Source organism: Asterias amurensis, chromosome 4 (genome assembly GCF_032118995.1).
Source record: "Asterias amurensis chromosome 4, ASM3211899v1".
Classification (NCBI taxonomy): domain Eukaryota; kingdom Metazoa; phylum Echinodermata; class Asteroidea; order Forcipulatida; family Asteriidae; genus Asterias; species Asterias amurensis.
Window position 1 is genome coordinate 17,772,370 of NC_092651.1, and position 24,184 is coordinate 17,796,553.

The following is a 24,184-nucleotide window of genomic DNA, read 5'->3' on the forward strand; positions in this document are numbered from 1 at the left end:
ACACATCTATACCGAAATGAAGCCTGACCTAGATGTAGCCCAAGCTAGAACCTTAAGAGTGAGCCAACCTAATTTTAGTCCAAAGATTGAAGGATAGCCCGACCTAAATCTAGCCCCAATTTCCAAATTAGTAACAAATAATTGTAGCTCAAAATGTAAACCCATTCTAAACGCAGCCCCAAATTTGTAACCCAATTATATCACTACGTACTTAAAGCCATTGGACACTTCCAGTAAACAGTATTGTCCAAAGCCAACACTTCGTGTATCGCCACTTATATATAAAATAACAAACCTGTGAAAATTTAGGCTTAATCGGTCATCGGAGTCGGGAGAAAATAACGGGAAAACCCAACCTTGTTTCCGCACGTTTCGCCGTGTCATGACATGTGTTTAAAATAAATCCGAGAATATCGAGAATTGGTATTGTTTTAATGTTTTCTCAAAAAGAAAAGCATTTCATGGAACAATATTTCAAGAGAAGTCTTTCACCATTACCTTCTGTAAACACTATAGGTTATTTGTTAATCTGTGAACTTTTAATTTTTTTCTGTAGCGAAAGTGTCCGAAGGCTTTAAATCTGTACCTCAATACAGCGACGACCTACGTAGCGCCACATTTTTACCCAAATGTAGCCTTGACCTAAACGAAGCCCCAAACTTGAACCCGGTTGTAGCTCAACTTAGTCACAACCTGTACCTTAATGTTGCCCCACCCAATTCTAGCACCAAACTTAAACCCAAATGTGGCCCCGACTTAAATGTAGCCCAGAACCCGAATCTCAGTGTAGCCCCGACCTACTTGTGGGGCCCCTGGGTTGTAATGCAAATGGGAAACCATAAAAAATGCAACCACGTTATACGACGAGACCACAGTGTGAAAACAAAAAATACGTAAATGTTAACCAATGCTTCCGTAAATAGGTTTTCATTGAGGACACTCAATTGACCGGAACTAAAAATGTTCACAGGTTTGAAAGTATCTCTTTGTTGATTTAATCAATCCTTCTCCAGATCTTGAGTTTTACATGGAAAACAAGTAGGTCTCAACGTCAAAGACAACACCCCCATGACAGCAGAAATGACTCCCATCGTGCAGAAAGCAACTCCATAATCACCAGTCACGTCATATATCCAACCTGCATACCACATCAAACAAATGAATAACACACGGTGGCAAACAGTCTACCCGCAGGACACTAATCTCCTTTGTTATTAGCGATATGCATCGTTTTTCGTGCGTGACGTCCTTGTGAATAATTAATTAGTCAAAAGGGCTTCTGGAATTCGGTCATTTTCAGCCTTTTCTGAAAAGTCTCAACTTAAATAATGTACCAGTAAATTGAAACAAAGAGCATATCTGATCGGTGCAACTCAATTTTTTAAAAGAGAAATTTGTACGTGAAAAATGGCTTCAAAACCGGAGAAAACAAGTCACAGAATCACGGCAAATTTTCCCGTTAGGAATGTTGTCAACAGTCCCGAATTAGTTTATATGGATAGATTATTTCATATTCGTTCGGGAAATGTTAAAAGCGAGACCGGATCGTACCTAGTCCTGTCAGGATACAGCGATTTCCACCGTTAATCCAAAACTCCCATTACGAAAAAATCAACTATGGTTTGGACAGCATGGTTTTCCTGCACGGTGATTGGCTGACGATGACATCATCGACTGATATGGCAGCATGCTGTTTTTCGTTGATATGGTACCCCGACCACCAAGCCTAAGTTAATCAATAACGAAAGCGCCCATCTATACCATGGGCTGCCTATGGTATAGACGGGCGCTTTTGATATTGACTAACTTAGGCTTGGTGGTCGGGGTAACATACCAGCAAAAAACAGCAATCTAGTAGTTGATTTTTTCTTTCCTTTTGAAGCCATTTTTTACGTACAAATTTCTCTTTTTAAAATATTAATTACACCGATTTGTTTCATACAAAACGACAGATATGCTCTTCATTTCAATGTACTGCTATATTATTTCTGTCAATACTTTTCAGATAAGGCCCAAAAAAAAGACTGAATTTCAGAAGCCCTTTGGACTAATTAGTATTCAAACCGAGGTCACGCATGAAAAATCACGCCAACTCGCGCAGGTAAATCACAAAGGACTTAATATTATATCGAGTGTACTGCGGGTAGACTGCAAATTAAGATTAGAAATAGAAAGGGAGATTTCTGGGGAGTCGCTTAATTGTGGCGGTAGACCTATACCACTCTAGACTTATCCGATCTGCGAAAGGAGTGCCATGGAACTCAGACTTACGACCTGGCGTGACGTTTTGCATCGCAAACTGTCAATAAATCAGTCGTTGCTTGGGCCGATGTCCGACGGACATCGCAAACATCGGGCGGGTGCCGGGCCAGAAGAAGGTTACAGAATTACACATAGTTTACCACAACAAGGAAGGCCATCGTACGAGTGCCTGCTGGACACCAAACGATAAATGGGCCCATAATTCAACCCCATTACCGCCATAGCAGCGTGAAGGACACTTTTAATTGTGACTTTGACCGCCCTGTGGCACAATCTTTCGCTGATCTCTACTGGACGCTCGAATCGTACACGCTGCCTGGCCTCCGTTTGAATTGTGACTTAGGTAAAAATGTAAACCCTTGTCAACAATGTATGCAAACAAAATCTCGTTTGCAAACAAAATCTAGGGAGCGGAGTTACCACAAAAGAAATTTAAAGCAAGTTGGTAACGTAGGAAAGAATTGTAGCTCAACTTACCGATAATGAAACCTCCTGCTGACAGTCCGAAACCACCGAATAAAAACATCCACGATAGGGCAGACACTCTTCTTTCTTTATATCAGGAAAATTAACCGACAAGACTATCATTAATGGATATTGTACTCCAAAGAAAAACCCACCAAGAGTAGCGAGGATCAAGGAGACACACAAAGGTCAGCAGGAAAGACGACCCAGCGAGGAGATTATGTGCTTGCACCAGTCCATGGTCGATTAAAAATCCGGACAAAAGGCGCCCAAACATGCTTCCAAAGCCGCAGAAGGTAGCCAGAAATGTTGATCTTGTCTTATTGAAACCCAGAGCAGTTCCATTCGGGATGAGATAGATATGCCAACCAAAGAACAAGATACCATTTATGAAAAAAAATAATCTGGGTGATGGCGAATCCTGGTTCGTCAACGAATATTTTGAGGTGAAGTTTCTCACACATTGGGTCGTATGAATAAAAAGTAGTACTTACCTTTACTTGAAAATTTCAAGTATTTACTACCATCCATATGAATAAAAGGAAGTAAAAACTGTTACTTAAAAGTATTTACTAAAATGCTAAAAGTATCTACTATTACCAAAAAGTAAATTCTTTGAATTTTAGCACTTACTTACTTCCATATGAATAAAACGGAGAATATACTACAAAATGCAAGTAAATACTAGTGATTTTTCAAGCTAGCTCCAGAGCTACCTTGGGCACAGAAGTAAAAGGTTCGTCCGAAGAAATGACAGTGAAATATTAAATAGACACATACACAGTGTTTCACAACAGAAACAATACACAGAAACTCAAACTGCTTTTAATCAAACTTGTTTATATATGCTGAGGATAAAATAAAACCGTTTGTAAAAAAAACGTTTTGTATCATTACAGTAAGCTTTTTAAACAAGATATAAAGAATATTTTTAACTCAGAAATGAATGCCTCGATCATTAAGATTTATTGTTCATAAAATCAGAAGAACTAATTTTTTAAACAATTAAATGCATATCAATAGAATGTTGTTCGTGTTATTATTAAAACTTTAAGTTTAAATTAAATAGCTATGCTCATATCCAGCTCTCATCTTCTCTATACAGCGCTGTCATGCTCCACTCCAAGTTTCAAAAGCTTAACAAAAAGTTTTTATTCTGTGTGTCCAGATGAGTCGTCTTCATCAAAATGTTGTCAGAATAAAAACCTCATGGCTGACATGAAGATTTCTATGTTTCTATTAAATCAAATGCTGCTTTGGCTGTGTGTGTGAGAGCGTATACGTAGACGTGAATTGGAGTTGTAATACAAAGGAAACCTATTGTTAAGAGCCATTCAGCCATGGTATATCAGAAGTATTTACTCCAAAGCATTAAGTGAATACTTTGCAGTAAAAGAATAGGTTTATTCATACGGAATTTAGAAGATGCTTTTACTGAATGCTTCTACTTGGAAGTTTACGCTTTTACTTTTTGCTAGTACTTGTCAGTAAATACTACTTTTTATTCATACGACCCATTGTTCCGACCCATTGTCTCCAACTATCACAGAGTGACTCGTTAGGAGTTGGGTTAGTTGTAGAGCTCGGCTCACCATCAGCTATTGGTGTGTAGGAGTTTCTGGTACGCAGAGGTCTTACCAGAGCAGCGAAGACGCAATAATTTGCCGACATAGCACCGAGAAGAGCCAGAGCACCTCGCCAACCATAAAGCTGGATCAGTTGCTGAACCACGGGAGGGGCGATCATCATACCCAAAGGACTTCCTACTAAGCTGATCCCATTCATGGAAGCGAAATTATGTGAGAAGTACTGCAATAGAACTGAGACTGAAACATTTCGCATCATGGAGTATCCAAAACCTACACAAATTGAAATCATAATTAGTTTTAGAGAAACAATATTATAATAACGACGGTAGAGTAATCTACTTTGTCCAAAAACTGTGTACAATAAGACCGAGTTAAATAATCTGATAGTATTCCTGTAAAGGCAGTGGACACTTTTGGTAATTACTCAACCAAATTATTAGCATAAAACCTTACTTGGAAACGAGTAATGGGGAGAGGTTGATAGTATAAAACATTCTGAGAAACGGATCCCTCTGAAGTGACGCACTTTTCGAGAAAGAAGTAGTTTTCCACGAGTTTGATTTTGAGGCCTCAGATTTAGAATTTGAGGTCTCGAAATTAAGCATCTGAAAGCACACAACTTCGTGTGACAAGGGTGTTTTTTCTTTCATAGTTATATCACAACTCCGACGACCAGTCGAGTTCAAATTTTCACAGGTTTGTTATTTTATGCATATGCTGAGATACACCAAGTTAAAAGACTGGTTTTTGACAATTACCAATAGTGTCAATAGTCTTTAAATCACATGCAAGTTATTTATTAGTTTGTGAATGGAGAATGATTTGTATTTTTGGAATACTGATGTCCACATGGAATGAAAACACATTTTCAAAAGGAAACATTAACCATGTCGCGTAAATAATAGGAGAACACAAAGGTTCACACATCACAAGAGTCAATCATTAGATTAACAAGAGTAACATAATTATATTCGTTTTACGAATGCGGGCCTCTTTTTTCTCTTAAACCGGTAGTCGTTACAATCGTAATGCTGCATTATGCCTAATCATTTAATCCCTCCGCAAATTGTTTTGCTGAAAACGGGTATATCTATACTATTAAAAGCGTAACCTGCGCCATCTTGGATTGAAAATTAGAAGGTCCAGTGGTATGGCATCCTTGTGGAATCCAACACGGTTGTTTGTGTGGAATTCAATACGTTTGTGTGGTTTCAGACGTCGGGTTGCAAGTCTGCAAAACCCGGATCCAAACTCGCACTTACAAGTCATGTGATTGGAGGAAGTTTGGGCGGCGACCGTGCGTCAACCACTGGTCGATGTTGTTACCAGACTTCCTAGAAATCTTTCTGACAGGTGACTCATTGGACAGTGTTTCGCAGATGGTGCTCCGGATTGGTTCATTCATTGCCCCTTGCCCGCCCACCCGCCATTCGATCCGCCCTTTTTGGTCAGATTACTTTCGTGTTGTACTAAGCATGGTTCTCCGGATTGGTTCATTCATTGTCGCGCAGGGTCGAAAGGGTCGAAGAGGCTGGGTGCCAGGACAAACCCGAAACCAATCTCACGAATTTGACCGAATTTGCATTGAATGGATGAAGTACCGTAGATTGATGTTTCGCAGGCGACCATGTGTCAACCACTGGTCGACGTTGTTATCAGACTTCCTAGAAATCCTTCTGCGGGTGACTCATTTGTTGAAAAGATTAAATGGATAATATTTATAAAAAAGCATTCACTTCCAAACGGCGTGAGAATTATCATGATGAACAAGGTTGGGATCAAACGGAAGCTTAATAATTTGGAAACATTGGGTAGGGCCGGCTATAGGTTGGAAGGTGTCTAAGGGAACTTTACAATTAATAACATTTTGGGGTTGGAGGGGGGCCTTACACAAAGAGCCATTCTGGTCAGTGTATTGTGAGTGGTGTGTTGTCTGGTTTGAGACAGGCCACCTGTTGCTTGGTGAAGAAGGTCGCCGTGGGACCACTTTAGGTTGACAGTGGGTGGCGACCTTGGACCTTTTGCCAGTAAACTCAAATGGGTACATGAATACCGTTTTAGAATACGGTCTGTTCATGGAGGTATAATGTTGCAGTTTCAGAGTTTAACCATGGAGGTAGAATTGTGAAACCATTCCTTACTCTATGGTGAAACTTATAAACGTACGTCAAAGGCATGTTTTGAAGCTGTAAAAAAAGAACTTTGCTTTGCATTTAGTCAAAGTTGTTAAGCAAAACGACATTAAGTTTCCTTTTGAATAAGTCCATTCATAAAATTGGTTAGAGCAGTGTGTCGGTCAGGTCTCAGAATGTACATTTTGCCAAATCCATTTTGAAGCCTAATTTAGCCATCGGCCCGTCGGGTTGGTTACTCATGGAGATAATATTAACAAAAGAGACCTCGTGCGGCTGAATGGGGTACATTTTTAGGAGTTTGTCTATTGACCCAAACTGGACGTAACAAACCCTTAACATGACTTGACATGCTTTCTGAAAGTGAAATAAGTTAGAGAAAATGGAGTGGGGACGAGTTTATCGTTTTTATTTAGTTTGTACGATATAGGGTTCCAGAGATATGGGATGTATGGAGGTTTGTTCCTAGAGCAGCGTGAACATGAACGCGGTCAGAAATTGTGTCGTTTGTCGTTCAAATTTCGCGAGATGCAATAAGCCCAAAGTGACAATAAAACAAAAAAAACCCAGACCTGCCAAGTCTCACGCATTAGGAGTGAGACTCACGCATTTGGGCTCTGTCTCACGCTCACACGCACATCAACCATTATTGGGGCGAGATCGGGGAAAAAAAATTAACGACATTTTTTGTACAAAATTTGTACAAACAGAGCGCAAATTTGCAGATTGCGCACGCTTTTGCTCATCCAGTAGGTTCAGCTCAAATTCGGCAGAGCGCAAAACGCTTATTGCGCACAAGTTTGTTCCGATTCTTTTAGCAAATTCGTTGAAATGCGCTCCACTAGCGAAGACACAATAGGCAGAAGAAGTGAGCGATTGATTTTGGACATCATTTTTAGTCTATTTTTTTCAAGTTTGGAAGGATATAATCTGACACAATCGAACCTCCTCATTAACCATCAACATCTCCTGTGTACCTCAAGTGAGTTTTAATTATTCTGAGGAGGTTTTTGATGCATTTTGAAACACTTTTTGTCCACAATTAAATTTCACATTGTTTTATTTATTGATAAAAAAAAAAAAGTTGGGCGGCGATTTAAAAAGGCCTTCTTAAACTGGCAATTTTTTTTTTTCCGGGGGGATGGGGGTTGAGCTTTGAAAAATCTCACACATAGCTGGCCTCTGGACTTGGCATCTCTGCCTGCAAAACACTTTTTTGACGTTCACGTTAAGTGCTCCCGTTATACATGCAGCCTATTGACCAGAAAGTTTACAAGAGCTTCAGATGAGAATAAACTAAAAAGAGGCCTAAGCTCTTACCGCCCCCGCCCCCCCCCCGAAAAAAAAAAAAAAAAAAAAAAAAAACAGTAGATAAATTAGATTTGTGGCACACAGCATGTTCCAAAAACTCGCTTTACTTATAGTGCTGTAGCAACGCTATGTATCGTGGGACGTAAAAATGTCATTTTTGACGAAGTTTTTCAAAAGGAAATCAAGCATTATGAATGTATATTGAGTGTGTGGAGAAAGTTTTGGTGGTGTAGTACAAAAGAAACTTTAGTTATTGCTGGCTAACGGTCAGTTTCACCTATCAACGCTGATTTAAAAAACGTGTAACGTTAGGGAGGCCCAACTTATTAGACCCCTATAAGGCTCACGGGGGAGCCTTATAGTTTCTAGATGCATAAGGTACGTCGTCTAACCCAAAACGAGGTGGGCGCAGCCACTGCAAGTAGTGGTGGACGTGCGAAATAGCTTCATTTTGGGTTAGAATTATGACGCCATGCATAAATATTGAGAGAGGCGTATAACACCCTCACCCACATTTCGAAATATTTGTGTAAAGGATTTTTATATCCTAGCGGGGTGCCGCGCGAAGCGCGGCATCCCGCTAGTTATTACTAAACACATACTTACTGCTTACAACAAAGAACAGAGCAATGTGGACTAGTGATGTCGATACCACTGCGGCTATGATGAGAGATGCAGCAAATAGTTTCTATTATTCTCAGTAAAACTCCAGTGAAGATCCCTGGAAAAACAAAATTGTTGGTGAACATTGGTCACACATCCAGCTTGTATGAGAACATCAAATTAAATCAAAGGAAGTGTGTTTTTTCAATTTAAACCTGTTATCGTAATGTTATGCTTAAGATTGAACATAAATTATTTCTTTTTTATCCATGGAGCAATAAACTTAGTAGGTTTTAGTTACTCCGATAATGAGCAGTTGCACGTTTAGCGGGTCGAGAGTCGTTGTGCTACCAGTGAAAACACGGTGGCCATCCCTGTGGTGTGGCCGTCTTGATTTTACTCCAATTTAACTCATTGTAATTTAACTGAGGCTGGACGAACTAATAGTCTGGTGCCATGTTTGCGCAAAGAATCATTACTGTGACGGAACAGGGAACATGACCAAGATGGTGACAGCGTGATAAAGGTATGTGGTGGAGAGCCTATGTGCTAACTGGCAGCGATAAAAGACACTGGACACTATTGGTATTTTCAAAAACCAGTCTTTTCACGTGGTGTATCTGAACATGTGCATAAAATAACAAACCTGTGAAAATTTGAGTTCAATTGGTCCTCGAAGTTGCGAAATAATAATGGAAGAAAAAACACCCTTGTCACACGAAGTGGTGTGCTTTCAGATGCTTGATTTCGGGACCTCAAATTTGAGGTCTCGAAATCGTGGAAAATTACCTCTTTCTCGAAAACTACGCTGCTTCAGAGGGAGCTGTTTCTTACATTTTTTTATACTGTCAACAGCTCCACCCCGTTAATCGTCCTAACTCTTTCTCGATTGCTCTAAGTCCAAGTTTTAACATGTTTGATTCTTCTCTTTTTGGAAACAAAATACTAAGGGTGACAAAATACTAAGCTTACCTAATACCATGCCAATCGTGAATGGGAGGCTAACGACAAGACCTGCTGCACGTCTGCTGCATTCAAAGAACTCAACAAACTCATCCATAAACACCCCCATGGACTTGAGGACGCCAAAGGACACGAAACATACGCCCGTCCGAACTAGCAGAATTACCCATCGCAACGGACCTACTGTTGGTGTACTCATCGCAGCTTCTAGCGCCCCGATGGTAGAGGAAGCTTCGCTCTGGGGTATTATTTTGTTCCCTCTGGCCAGTTCAATTTTGTTCAAATCAATGATCTGCTCAGTGGTGTGTCTTTTCTCCACTTGGATGGCCCCGATGCATGTATTCACTGTTTATGTTTGAGTTACAATTCGGAAGTTGTCTACTTGCGTATTTACAGTTTTGCGCAACACTGCGGCAGAAGCATGTCGTTAAATAGTGTCTTGTGTCCGCGCATGTCAATTAGGGAGGGTGCGCACACAGGGATTAAGTTTAAGTTGATGTTATAATTGCATCCGGGATTATGATTAGATGCAATTATCTCTGACTTTGAAACGGCAGAGTCATAGTGATTCGGAGAGCTTGACATTTTCGAGACGCGGCGCTCACGATCCCTGGTGCTTGAATAAAATTGAACATTGACTGACAATAAGATCGCGTCAGGTGGCAAGATAAAAATTAAAGGAACACGTTGCCTTGGATCGGACGAGTTGGTCAATAAAAAGCGTTTGAAACCGTTTGTTATGAAATGCATATGGTTGGAAAGATGTTTTAAAAGTAGAATATAATAATCCACACAAGTATCACTCAAAATTGCACGGTTTTCATTTTACGTCGCGAACTAACACGGTCGGCCATTTATGGGAGTCAAAAACTTGACTCCCATAAATGGCCGACCGTGTTAGTCGACGAGGTAAAAAGAAAACCACGCAATTTCAAGGCTTATTTGTGTATGTCATTGTATTCTACTTTAACAACATCTTTCTAACCATATCGATTTTATAACAAACGGTTACAGAACGCTTTTCAAAGACCAACTCGACCGATCCAAGGCAACGTGTTCCTTTAAAAGAAATCTCAAATTTGTCGCCCAAACGTACAGTGCATGTGCACCACTAAATACGGGGATATACAAGAATATACGAGTGTGAGGTACCTAACTGTAGCCACAGCCCTACATGAAGACCGACTTTTTAAAGCAGCCAAATATATGCACCAATATGTCGCCCCGACCTAAATGTACCCTCTATACCTAGCACTATAGGACGTCAGTCAGTGCCACTGCACTGACGTCCTGGGCATAAAGCTTCTACACAATGCGAACACATATTTTGACTAACATTTTCTTTATCTTTTACCTGATTTGATAAGTTGAAATATATTCTTAGTGTACCTTACTACATTTTCAATGAGTTCACAGCTAACAAATATATCAAAGGAAGTAATTATTTCCGAAAAAAGTGGAAGTTCTGCACTGGCGATGTGATCCACCTGACTTGTACCAAATTGATAGTGTGAGCTCAAGTGCGCATGGCTATAAAAGTACAGTGCCGCAATTGGCATTATCTTGCCATAATTCGCCGTCAACTGGTTACCGTCATCTCGCCTTCAACTCCTCCATTTAAACATGATTTAAACCCAGGAGGCATAACAATTTGAAGTATTGTGGCTCAAATAGAATTTTTATCAGTTGCTAGTTTAATTTTGGTTACAAAAATATATAAAAATTCTTGTGATTTTTTTTTTATAAGCAGCAAAGCCGTCTGCCGCTATTTTTACAGGGCTTATACATAATGGTCAACAGAGGGCGAGTTGACGGCGATTTGGTTGCAAAAAGTAGACCGCCAGTGATCAATGCAAGAAAGTGTTTACACGGAAGTTAGTGAAAGACGTGGGAATGGGAAATGTCAATTTTAAAATTTCTTTTCACAAAGTATTAACACCAAAGGAGAAAATTCAACAATTTTAAATAACGCAGGTTGGAGTTCCGACAACAAGGGACGTGTGAGTAAAAGTTCAGCTTCCTGAATTAGGTCGAACTTTTTTGTAAAGTGTTGATTTATTTTCCCGCAAAGGTACGGGACCTTTTTTACTCTGAACTCCGTCACGTTGCCTGCAACGGAGGAGTCCAACCTGGGCCCAATTTCATAGCGCTGCTTAGCGGCCGATTTTTTAGTGCTTACTGTGCAATTTTTATTTTATAGCGCTGCTAACCGTAAGCACACAAAAAGGCATGCTAACCTTCCGGTGCTTACCGCACGAAAATAAATGACGTCACAATGCAAAGTCACGGTAAACACGCAATATGGCCGCGCAATTTTTCTGCTAACCTGTGAAATACGCTAAGGCTTAAAGGTAGTGGACACTATTGGTAATTGTCAAAGACCAGTCTTCTCACTTGCTGTATCTCAACATATGCATAAAATAACAAACCTGTGAAAATTTGAGCTCGATTGGTCGTCGGAGTTGCGAGTTAACTTTGAAAGATGAAACACCCTTGTCACACGCAGTTGTGTGCTTTCAGATGCTTGATTTCGAGACCTCAAATTCTAAACTTGAGGTCTCGAAATCAAAGTCGTGGAAAATTACTTCTTTCTCGAACACTACTCCACTTCAGAGGGAGCCGTTTCTCACAATGTTTTATACTACCAACCTCTCCTCATTACTCGTTACCGAGTAAGGTTTTATGCTAATAATTATTTTGAGTAATTACCAATAGTGTCCACTGCCTTTAAGCAAATTATTCGGCTACAGTAAGCACGCAAATTTGCCTACCGTTAAGCATTGCTATGAAATTTGGCCCTGGACTACCTCTATACATTACTGTAGCACCAAACTTGTACCCAATAGTACCAAAACCTAAATGTATGCCCCAACCTACCATTAACAACAAATTTGTATCTAAATGTAGCCTAAACCTGCGATGTGACCACTGCGTGACCACGCACAACATTTTGATGGTTTGGTTAAAGCATCTGAGATTAATTTCATAAAGGACACTCTTATGCCTGTTACTCGAAATTTTCAAAGGGCTTGAAATTGTGTCCGTTTAGAAGTTTCTCTCTGCCTTGGGTTCATTCAATCCTACTTCCGATCCTAATTTGTACATGAAAAGCGCAAAGGTCCCAACGTCAAAGACAACATCCCCATGACAGCAGAAATGACACCCATCGTGCAGAAAGCAACTCCATAGTCACCAGTCATGTCATATATCCAACCTGCATGCAAAATATAAAGACAAATGAATTTAACACACATACTGAAAGCACTGGAACCTTCATTGAGTACGAAACGTCTTTTTGTATACGAGTAAATTTTGTCCTAAACAAATTGTGAGTCCTGGTCATTTTGCTTGCAACCAAAACAACTGTCTGTATAGAGCAGCAGTATCACATAAGAAAATTCATAAACTTTATTTTGGCTGTATGATCATGAAGCACGATTCTCCACACTTACCGATTGTGAAACCTCCTGCTGACATACCGAAACCAGTCAACAAAAACATCCAAGCCATGGCAGACACTCTTCTTTCTTCGGGAATATTAACCGTCATGACAACAAGTAATGGAGCACAGACTCCAAAGAAAACCCCGCCAAAAGTGGCGAGTGTAGCAACTGCCTCATACGATGGTGCAGCGATGGGATCAAGGAGACACACCAAGGCCAGCAGGAAAGACGACCCAGCGAAGACATGATGTGCTTGCAGCAGTCCGTGGTCAATTAAAAATCCGGACAAAAGGCGCCCAAACATGCTTCCAAAACCGGTAAAAGTGGCCAGAAAAGACGACCTTGTCGCATTGAAACCCAGAGCAATACCATTCGGGATGAGAAAGATATGCCAACCACAGAACAAGGTACCCTCGAGGAAACTCACGACCAGGAGGGTGAGGAATCCTGGTTCATCAACGAACATTTGGAGGTCAAGTTTATCACTTATTGTTTCAAAATTTTGTCTCAACTTGCCCAAGAGTGACTCGTTGGGAGTTGGGTTAGTTGTAGAGCTCGGCTCACCATCCTCTATTGGTGTGTAGGAGTTTCTGGTACGCAGAGGTCTAACCAGAGCAGCGAAGACGCAATAATTTGCCGACATAGCACCGAGAAGAGCTAGAGCACCTCGCCAATCATACAGCTGGATCAGTTGCTGAACCACGGGAGGGACGATCATCATACCCAAAGGGCCTCCTACTAAGCTGATCCCATTCATGGAAGCGAAATTATCCGGGAAATATTCCAACAGAACTGCGACTGCAGCATTTCGCACCATGGCATACCCAAAACCTACACAGATTAATGAAAATATAATAGAGATTTTAGAAACAATTAAATTACAGGGAAGTCTTCAGCCCTGCCATTGGATAAAGTATTATGATGTGCCTAAAATTGTTGTGCGAAAGTTTGGGCGTGTATCTCCTATTCATATACGAGTTATTCAGTGACTTGTGAGTATTAAGTAGACTTAATGTCCGCTCGATATGGCAACACATTGACACATTATGGCATAAGCTTTTATTTGTTAATATCTGTAAAGTCGCGGAAGTGTGAACATCATGCTTTCTACGCTCTCCGCTCCTTAGGCTATGTGCCGAAGTAATTCGTTGATATAACGGCTGCTCTAGACTATGCAACAAGGCCAGCAAGATTACTATAAGCCAGTGACCCTCTAGATGTTTTTGCTGCAAAGATGGACTTTAAAACCCCACTAACATGACTGGAAAGTCGCACGGTTGAGAGGACTGACGGACACTAGACGAGGTTATCGACTAGAAACTCTAACAAATTTATGAAAGCGTATAGATCGACAAGGTAAACGATAATTTTACCTGCATAGAGAACCGTGTTAAAAGCTTTGGACAGTGGAAATCCACGAATGCCGGGTTTGAAAAGCCACGCCCTGGTAATCGACAGAAATGAAGGATACTCACGCAAGAACAGAGTCTCTTGTACTTGAGCGGTTTAACAAAAAAACTACACGTTTGGTGCCTAAAGCAAGACCTCGAACGTGCACACCGAGTTGGATTTCATCCAGAAGGAGAGATTCATTATTGTTAGATTCGGTCCATTAAACAAAAAGCAGGAATCGTGAAATCGAAGGCGAACTAAAGTTCGAAAGTGTTCATTACCGATTCCCTCACAAGAGAAGCTCAGCAGCGACGGGCAAAACTCGTTCCCATTTAAAAGCATGGACCAGTTGTGGGAAGAGTATGGCTAAAAGATGACAATTTTTATGTCGCCGGTAAGCTTCACGACCCAGGATGTGATGAGCAGAGATTACCAACGAGTCAGCTTGATGCAGACGGACCGCCACGCATGGAAAGGGGAGGATGAACGGTTAGTGGCTGGCCGACCGACGAGTACACGAGAGACCCAAATAAACATACGCACGGTACATGCTTCAGCTTCACGACCCAGGATGTGATGAGCAGAGATTACCAACGAGTCAGCTTGATGCAGACGGACCGCCACGCATGGAAAGGGGAGGATGAACGGTTAGTGGCTGGCCGACCGACGAGTACACGAGAGACCCAAATAAACATACGCACGGTACATGAAAAAGGGGGAAGAGCGTCGGCGAGTCGTTGCACCACGCTACAATTGCAATGTAATATCTAGCGGGTGCCGCGCGAATTGCGGCGTCCCGCTAGTATATGATGAACGCGAGACAAAGTTGCGGAGCTAACCAGGTTTTGGTGCTGTACGTGATTCGTGCTGCACGACGTCAACGCTGTTCATTAATAATAATCAAACCCCCGTAGTAAGAACACCGGACCGAAAAAACGCCGTAAGGAAGTTTGCAGCCCGATCTATATAATGCTGTGAGTTTTTCTGTTTTACACAAACAGACAATTTCTGTTCATGGGTCCTAGCACACTCATTCTTTTTCATGACACACAATCATCATTCAATAGCAAAGCTGGTTCGACTAGAGATTTTGGTTGATTCAGTAATTTTCAATTTCGAAAAGAGGCAATCAACTTCGCTCACCGAGGATTCAAATAAGTACGACTAAAGAAATACGAATAAACAGATAAATTGATAAAGCTACTTTAGCTACCTTCACTTCGAGCGAACATTTTATTTATTTATTGTATGTTTCCAGGAGACCTTACGTTGAGCCCCATAAGGGTTGTTTTCTTCTTAATTTTTTCGGGAGACCTTCAATGGTGAACTGACCAAGACCAGACATTTGAATGTGTTTGAATAGTTTTTTTTTCCAGTTGTTGGTTTTTGTAAATATTCACCAACAATCTGTTGGTGGGCCAGACATCTTGGCATATCTAATATGTTCAAGAGTGCCAGCAAATTAACCGCATGCCTTTAACATTCGTATAAGGAAATAATATCGGAAAATGAGCAGCCAGTTTGACCACGAGCCTATTCTATTTCGCACGAAATCGAATGCTACTGAAAAAGGGCATTCGATTTCTTTTTAAGACTAGTCATAAAATGAATGTACTTTTACGTCATTACGATATTGGTAAGCAGGGGTTTAAGGACGACAGAGGACATATTCACTATCAAATGGCAACTTTTGGGCGAATTCATTGCGAATTTCAAACATTCGTATTCTCAAGATATTCGCCCAAGTGTGAGAGTAGCATTATACGAATGTTAAAGGCATGCGGTTAATTTGTTGGCACTCTTGAACATAATAGGCCAATATGTCTGGCCTGCCAACAGATGGTTGGTGAATATGTACAGAACCAACAACTGGAAAAACATTTTAAAAAAACATTCAAACACATTCAAATGTCAGGTCTTGGTCAGTTAACCATTGACGGTCTCCCGAAAAAAAACAAAAAAAAAAAACACCACAAAACAACCCTTATGGGGCCCAAGGTAAAGTCTACTGGAAACAAAAAATAAAGAAAATAAGGCTCGCTCGGTTTTAAAGTGAAGGTACGGAACGATTTGTCTTATACATTTTATCTGTTTATTCGTATTTCTTTAGTCGTACTTATTTAAATCTTCGGTGAGAGAAATTGATTGCCTCTTTACGAAATTGAAAATTATTAAATCAGCAAATACTCTAGTCGAACCAGCTTTGCTAAACTGAATAATGATTGTGTGTCATGAAAAAGAATGAGTATGCTAGGACCTTGAATGCCTCAAACGAAATTGAATGACCGAATTCTGAATTTGAAACGCATTCAAAAAAGCTTTAATTCGAACGCATGAAAATTACAGTGGCTATAAGTGAATTTGACCGAGAAAACCAATAAAAGAAAATTTAAACTGTGTGATAACGCTCCCAATGTATGTTTTTGTTCCAAGTTAACACTTCTGTCCGTATGACTACTTCATTACATTGCTATTTATTGTTAAATATTTTCACCCTCCCATGAATACAATAAAATGCAAAACAGTACTTGTAGTACAATATTTTGGGAAAAGAAAGAAAAAAAACGTTTTAAAAACGATTTCGAAACAATTGGACGCGATTGAATCACTACACAATCCTTGCAAATGTCTGCCACAAATCGTCTGCCGCAATCTTTGGGGGGAATGAAAAAATAAAGAGTAAATATTAAAACCGATTTCGAAAAAAATTACATGAAAAGGATTGTATCAAACCATTACAAGATCCTTGCAGATGTGTGTCACAAATCGTCTACGATGTTAGCATGTATATCATAAAAACTTACTGCATCCGATGAAACACAAAGCAACGTGGACCAGTGACGTCGATAGCACTGCGGCTATGATGATAAATCCTGCAGCTATAGCACCACTGAACAGCATCAACGGTCTAGCTCCCAATAATCTCAATAGAACTCCAGTGAAGATACCTGGAAAGGCACAATTCATGTTGAAGATTGGTCACACCTTCATTGTAAATTGCAACTTATATAGACCCACCCAAAAAAGACCAAAGAAAGTGTACTCTTTCCATTAAAATCGATTGTAGTGATGTAATTTTAAGTGTCTACATATTAATCGAATATAAACAGCGAATTTGCCCTCAATGTAATTTGGAGGTTGGAACTGAAACCCATTTTTTACTCAATTGTCCATTATACAGTGCCCTTAGGGAACAAATGCTTAACTTTGTGAGAGGAAATAAGGCTCATTTTCATCTGTTTACTAACAGTGCAAAATTTTAATTTTCTTATGAATTCTACAGATGAATCTATTATTAATTGTATTGCCAAATTCGTCTTTTTATTTATGAACTTGAATGATTATTTCTGATTATGAAAACATAATGTCTGATTGCCCCCGTTGACTTTATGTCTCTCCTGCCAATGTAATATTAAAATAATTTAGGTTTAAAATGTTGATGTAACCCTGCCCCGGGGTTAAGGGGTGTGTTCCAAGTTGGAATAAAAAACAAATGAATGAATGTTTCTTGTTTAAGCATGTTAAACTACCACAGGAAAAATTTAAAAGCTTACCCGATACGTTACCAATGGCGAATGGGAGGCTAACGACAAAACCTGCTGTACGTGCGCTGCATTCAAAGTACTCAACAAACTCATCTATAAACAAACCCATGGACTTGAAGGCACAGAAGGCGATAAAACATACGGCCGTTCTTACTAAGAGAATCACCCAGCGCCATGGACCTACCGATCGTGCGCCCATCGCGTAGTTTCTTGGGACCTTATGAAAGAAGTAGCTTCTCTCTGGAGGTATACTTCTATTTTGTTTCCCAAGCACATTCACTTTGTACTGTTTAATGGAATTTTTAAATTAATTAATAATCAAATTATAAATGCCATAGAATAAAAAGTACAGTCTTGAAAAAAATAAAATAAAAATAGATTACAACATGAAATTAATAATTGAATAAGACCTCAACCGAACAACTAAAGTGTTGTAATAAACAGTAAAACGATGTTAATAAAAATTTTGATAATTAAATGTAATGAAATCAATAAAATTAATTAACCTACGCTCAAATGGTTATAAACCAAAAGTACAGTTTTGCTGCATGATAACAATAGGCCTATGACTAAGTTATACAAGCATAAACGTTAAAATGTTTACCGAGGACATCCTGCAGTGTCTGCCAGACCACCCACACGAGGACCAGCCATTTTGAAACCACTGGACACAATTGATTCACTGGGCATAGCAATGATTAAAGATAGAAAAGGTTATCAATGCACCAATTTGAACAAAACGATGGATCAAGGTGACTTTTTTGTACATATTAAAGTAGTTTTAAAGTTTGTCATTTTCTTGATAATTCTTATGAAAACAAATTATACTTCAATTGCGTCAATCACCAACACTGGGCCTACTCTTGATAATGAATAAGAATCATCACTGTGTATTGTAGATCAATAGTTTCTCCAAACACCTTCTAATTTTATGCCAAGTTTAAATTCATACAACTTGAACATTTACTGACAAAAAACGTCACGGCAGACGGTGTAAAATAAGTTTTTTTTAAATGCTAAAATCGAAAACAAAGTTGTTGCCCACGCGAATCGTGCATGTGTACCACTATAAATTATACCAGCACACACAAGTGCGTGGTCCGTAATTGTATTCTAGGTCCCAAATGTAGTCAGACCAATTAAAGCAGCCACACATTTATACCGAAATGCAGCTTGACCTAAATGTAGCCCCATCTTATGGTAGTCTCAAACTTGACCCTTAATGAAGCCTCCGACATCAGACACGTAGCCCCAAAATTGTACCCAGTTGTACCTCAATGTAGCCCCGATCTACTTGTTGGTGTGTATTGACAAAGGGAAACCATGAAGCCGTGTGCCAGCACGTTCTACCATGAGACCAAGGTGTGAAAACGATAAAATATTTGCCCATTAAAGCATCCATAATAGGCCTTCAGTCTCAAATTACCGGTTCTCAAAACGTTATATTCGTATCAGTTTCATTCAATTCTACTCCCGATTCCGAGTCTTACGCGGAAAGCACGGAGGTCTCAACGCCAAAGACAACATCCCTGTGACAGCAGAAATTACTCCCATCGTGCAGAAAGCAACTCCATAATCACCAGTCACGTCATATATCCAACCTGCATGCAGCATATACAAACACACGGTGGCAAAAATGATAAGAAATAGAAATGGAGATTTTTTGGGAGTCACTTGGTAGCAGCACATTTATTATCTTGCTCATTTCCTACACGCATTATGGGAAAATAAGGGAATCAATGTGTGGTGAAGAGGTTTTCAACTAGTGGTTTAAACCTAACGAGGCCTGGTTCTTGATAATTTTACCGAGACGAAGTCTATAAAGAACCAGAGGCCTCGGCGGGTGTAAACCACTTATTGAAAACCGATGTAACACACTGTGACTCCCATTCATAAATACCTTTTCGGTCAAAAACATCAACATTTGTTGGTCAAAAAGTAAAATAAATGCAAAATAATAATTAAATTCAATTATTTCTTTCAACACAACACCCCTCCAGCTATGAAATGGTAAGGCCCTCGGGTAAACTTTAACTCCTTATAAGGAAATGCTGTGCGCGTCGCGCGTATCGCGTGCTGTGACACAACTGTCTCGGCCGTTGCTCTTGACCAATAGGAATGAAGAAACTGTCTTATAAGCACAGGTGCAAGCTCGCGTGTCACGCCCATGTTTTTAACACATTTTACTGGTCATAAACAAAGTTTTAAACACCCAATTGACGCGCTCTCCACCAATAGGAATAGCGAAACTGTCTGAGGTATTTATGAATGGTGGTTTATACGCAGACCCTGCGAACGAAACTAAAACGATCGAGGGGCCGTTGCAGTACGTCATAGCATAGAGGCAGTGGTTAGTGGCGATTGAGATAAAACATTATTAATAGTGGGGTCAGAGTACATGTAGTCGAGTACTTAACTCACGGAGAATCTTGAAAGCGGAAATCGATAATAAAACGCGTTTGGTTTTTGTGTACGCGTTAATTTTGTCCGAAACAAATTGTTAGTGTGATGCTCAAGGCCCGCATAATCTAATTGCTGGTCCTGTTCTACATTGTTTAAAATCAAAAGTCAGGTCTATGGGAGCGGCTACCACAGAAGAAAGTTGCTTAATTGGACTGTGTGAGCACAGTCAGAGAACCTACTGATTACTCCTGTAGCTTTAATGGTACATAGCCAACTGGTTTTAATGAAGGAAGAACCCAACTATACAGTGTGTGTTTAATAATATTTTTTGTTTAAAAGCTTAAGTGATTGATCCCTCACTTACCGATTAGCAAACTTCCTGCTGAAATACCGAGACTACTGAATAAAAAAGTCCAAGCCATGGCAGACAGTCCTCTCTCTTGAGAAATTTTAACCGACAAGACGATAAGTAATGGAAAGCAGACTCCAAAGCAAAACCCGCCAAGAGTAGCGAGGGTAGCAACTGCCTCATATGATGGTGCAGCGATAGGATCAAGGAGAAACATCAGGGCCAGCAGGAAAGACGACCCAGCGAAGAGATTATGTGCTTGTAGCAGTCCTTGGTCGATTACAAATCCGGACAATAGGCGCCCAAACACATTTCCAAAGCCGGCAAAAGTTGCCAGGAAAGATGACCTTGTCTCATTGAAACCCAGAGCAATACCATTCGGGATGAGAAAGATATGCCAACCACAGAACACGATACTATCGAGGAAACTAACGAACAGGAGGGTAACGAATCCCGGTTTCTCAACGAACATTTGGAGGTCAAGTTTATCACTTATTATTCCAAACTTTTGCTTCCAGTTGTCACAGAGAGACTCGTTGGGAGGTTGGTTTGTTGTAGAGTTCGGCTCACCATCAGCTATCGGTATGTAGGAGTTTCTGGTACGCAGAGGTCTTACCAGAGCAGCGAAGACGCAATAATTTGCCGTCATAGCACCAAGAAGGGCAAGAGCACCTCGCCAGCCATAAAGGTTGATCAGTTGCTGAACCACGGGAGGGACGATCATCATACCCACAGGGCCTCCTACCAAACCTATTCCACTCATGGAAGCGAAATTATCCGGGAAATATTGCAACAGAACTGCGACTGAAGCATTTTGCATCATGGCATATCCAAAACCTAAACAGATTAATGAAAATGTAAAAGACGTTTTAGATTATTGCAGTCGTCTGCCCGGCTGTTCGAACGTTGGGTCTTAAATTGTTGTGTGAAAAAATCGTCTTCTACCTTTCATTCACAAACGCAGAAATGTCTTGTGAATGGCAGAAAATAGGAGTAAAATTAAGGTCTGCAAGAAACACATGGTCTTCGGAATAATCATATACGAAAGATGCTTTTATTTATATATTTATTACTATTTGGTGTTTTTCTCGCAATCTTTTGGGGAATGAAAAAATAACGAGTAAATATTAAAACCGATTTCGAAAAAAATTGACGTGAAAAGGATTGTATCAAACCATTACAAGATCCTTGCAGATGTCTGTCACAAATCGTCTGTGATGTTAGCAAGTATATCATAAACACTTACTGCATACGATGAAACACAGAGCAATATGGACCAGTGACGTCGATACCACTGCGGCTATGATGAGAAATCCTGCAGCTACCGCACCACTAAAAATCATCAGCGGTCTAGCTCCAAATAATCTCAGTAGAACTCCAGTGAAGATCCCTGGAAAGGCAACATTCAAGTTGAAGATTGGTCACACATACATTGTACAGTCATTAGTGTGAGATTACCAAATTTAGAAAAATGAAAGTGTGCTCTTTCCATTACTATTTGTTATCGTCAATAAATGCTTAAAATCATACATAATAATGTTTCTTATTTAAGCAAGGTCGTGGGTTCGAATCCCAACCGAGTAATTATGCCTGTGATTTTTTTCACAGAACACGGGTAATTACTGAGTAAACAGTGCTAACACACGTCGGTGTATATGGGTAAAAAACAAATTAATGTTCTTTGTTCCCGATGCAAATTTAACATATATTAAATGGTCAAGATTGGTCACACATTCATTGTCAATTGGAACTATAGTGATGTTATGCTTTAATTTATACATATTAATGTTTCTTGTAAACCATGTTAAAAAATTCCACAGAAGACAAAATACAAAGCTTACCTGATACGTAACCAATGGTGAATGGGAGGCTAACGACAAGACCTGCTGCACGTGTGCTACATTCAAAGTAGTCAACAAACTCATCTATAAACAACCCCATGGACTTGAATGTGCCATAGCCAACAGCACATACGCCAGCCCTTACGAGGAGAATCACCCAGCGCCATGGACCTACTGGTGGTGCGCCCATCGTAGATTCTTTAGCCCTGTTGGAAGAAGACGTTACTTTGTTCCCTCTTGCAAGTTTAATTTCTTCAAATCAATAATCTTCTCAGTGATGCCCCTGTCCCCACTGGGATGGGTACCAATCCGTGTATTCACTATATTCTGTGGATTTCGAGTATTTTCTCAAAACAGCTTGCCTGCGTAACACTGTGGTAGAGGCATGATTGTCGAGTTATTAATTATCAATTGTCAGTTATCGAGTGTGCGCACACAAGGATTAAGTTTTAGTTCATATTATAATTGTTTCTAGAATACAGAATAATTATGATCATCTCTGACGTTGGAACAGTGGTGATTTGGAGAGCTGCTGGGACGGAGGCGTTCAAAACATTGAGGAAGTGTTTCCTACTTCCTACTCCTGATCAGTGATGTGCGTTTTATCCATACTGACAGCGGGAAAAGAGGATCAAGGTACAAAACCCATAAAGAAAAAGTACAAAGGCTACAGAAACAAAAGTACAGGGCCCAATCTCATGGAACTGCTCTAAACGTAGCAAAAAAAAAAAAATTGGGGCTTTAAGGACCTTTTTTTGCTTGGTTGCCGCTCTAAGCAAAAAAACCTTGCTTAAAATTAAAGCAAGGTCATGAAACGAAAAATTTGCTAGGTGCGCCCGTTAAGCACAAAATCGACAGTAAAGCAGCTCCATGAAATTGGGCCCAGGTCGTTATTTTTCTCATACGTGGCATGGGTTATTGCCTGCTCCCATTTGGATGATGCATTACAGATAATTTCAGTAACTCTTCCCTGTGTCGGGATTAGTTTTTAATTGGAGTACAGTAATTAGACAAACCAGGGTAACTTTGTTTGTTTTGTGCATGCGGGTATCTTGTTCGCTTATTCCGGTATTCGTTCAAAATTGAACGGTGCATTTTGGCTAATCTGTTAATCCCTCTGTCAGGCTCGTCAATGCTGTTAACTCCTGGAAAATTAAAAGTCTATAAACATAAATACTTACAGCATACTATGAGCAATATGGATCAGTGACGTTGATACCACTGCGGCAAGGTGCCCCCCCCCCCCGAAGGTGGCAGTTGTTTTGGGTCGGCATCATGCACTGGCCCAGTACCGGCCTGATAGAGGCAGACCATGATGGTATGATGAAACTTCAAGTTTTGGATTCGTGCCGGCCTGATCAAGGAACCATAATGGTATGATGATACATCATGTACTGGTTTATACCGGCCTGATAAAAGCAGCCCATAATGGTATGATGATACATCATGTGCCGGGTCAGTGCCGGCCCAACTAAGGCAGACCATAATGGTATGATGATATATTATGTACTGGCCTGGTACCGGCCTGATAAAGGCAAACCATAATGGTATGATTATACATCATGTACTGGCCCAGTGCCGGCCTGATAAAGGCAAACCATAATGGTATGATGAGAAACCATGTGCTGGGCCAGTGCCGGCTTTAAAAAGGCAGAACAAAATAGTATGGTGATACAGCCTGTACTGGGCCAGTGCCGGCCTGATAAAGGCACACCATAACGACATGATAATACATTAAAGGAACACGTTGCCTTTGATCGGACGAGTTGGTCAAAACAAAAGCGTTTGTAACCGTTTTTTATAAAATGCATATGGTTGGAAAGATGTTTTAAAAGTAGAATACAATGATCCACACAAGTTTGCCTCGAAATTGCGTGGTTTTCCTT

At 40.2% G+C, this 24,184-nt stretch overlaps 1 protein-coding gene and 1 pseudogene across 1 annotated transcript; both read right to left on the reverse strand.

The window, feature by feature from the left end:
* Positions 1-998: 998 nt before the first annotated feature.
* Positions 999-9,524, reverse strand: LOC139936434 (monocarboxylate transporter 12-like; annotated as a pseudogene).
* A 2,881-nt stretch (positions 9,525-12,405) lies between these two features.
* Positions 12,406-22,604, reverse strand: LOC139936436 (uncharacterized). The gene is made up of 9 exons (XM_071931253.1): positions 22,299-22,604; positions 21,704-21,847; positions 20,473-21,294; positions 19,177-19,306; positions 18,310-18,387; positions 17,715-17,959; positions 16,965-17,108; positions 12,778-13,599; positions 12,406-12,539 (listed from the first exon to the last, which is right to left on the reverse strand). The coding sequence occupies exons 1-9, from the start codon at positions 22,486-22,488 to the stop codon at positions 12,418-12,420; spliced, it is 2,697 nt and encodes an 898-aa protein (XP_071787354.1). The 5' UTR covers positions 22,489-22,604; the 3' UTR covers positions 12,406-12,417.
* Positions 22,605-24,184: the final 1,580 nt, after the last annotated feature.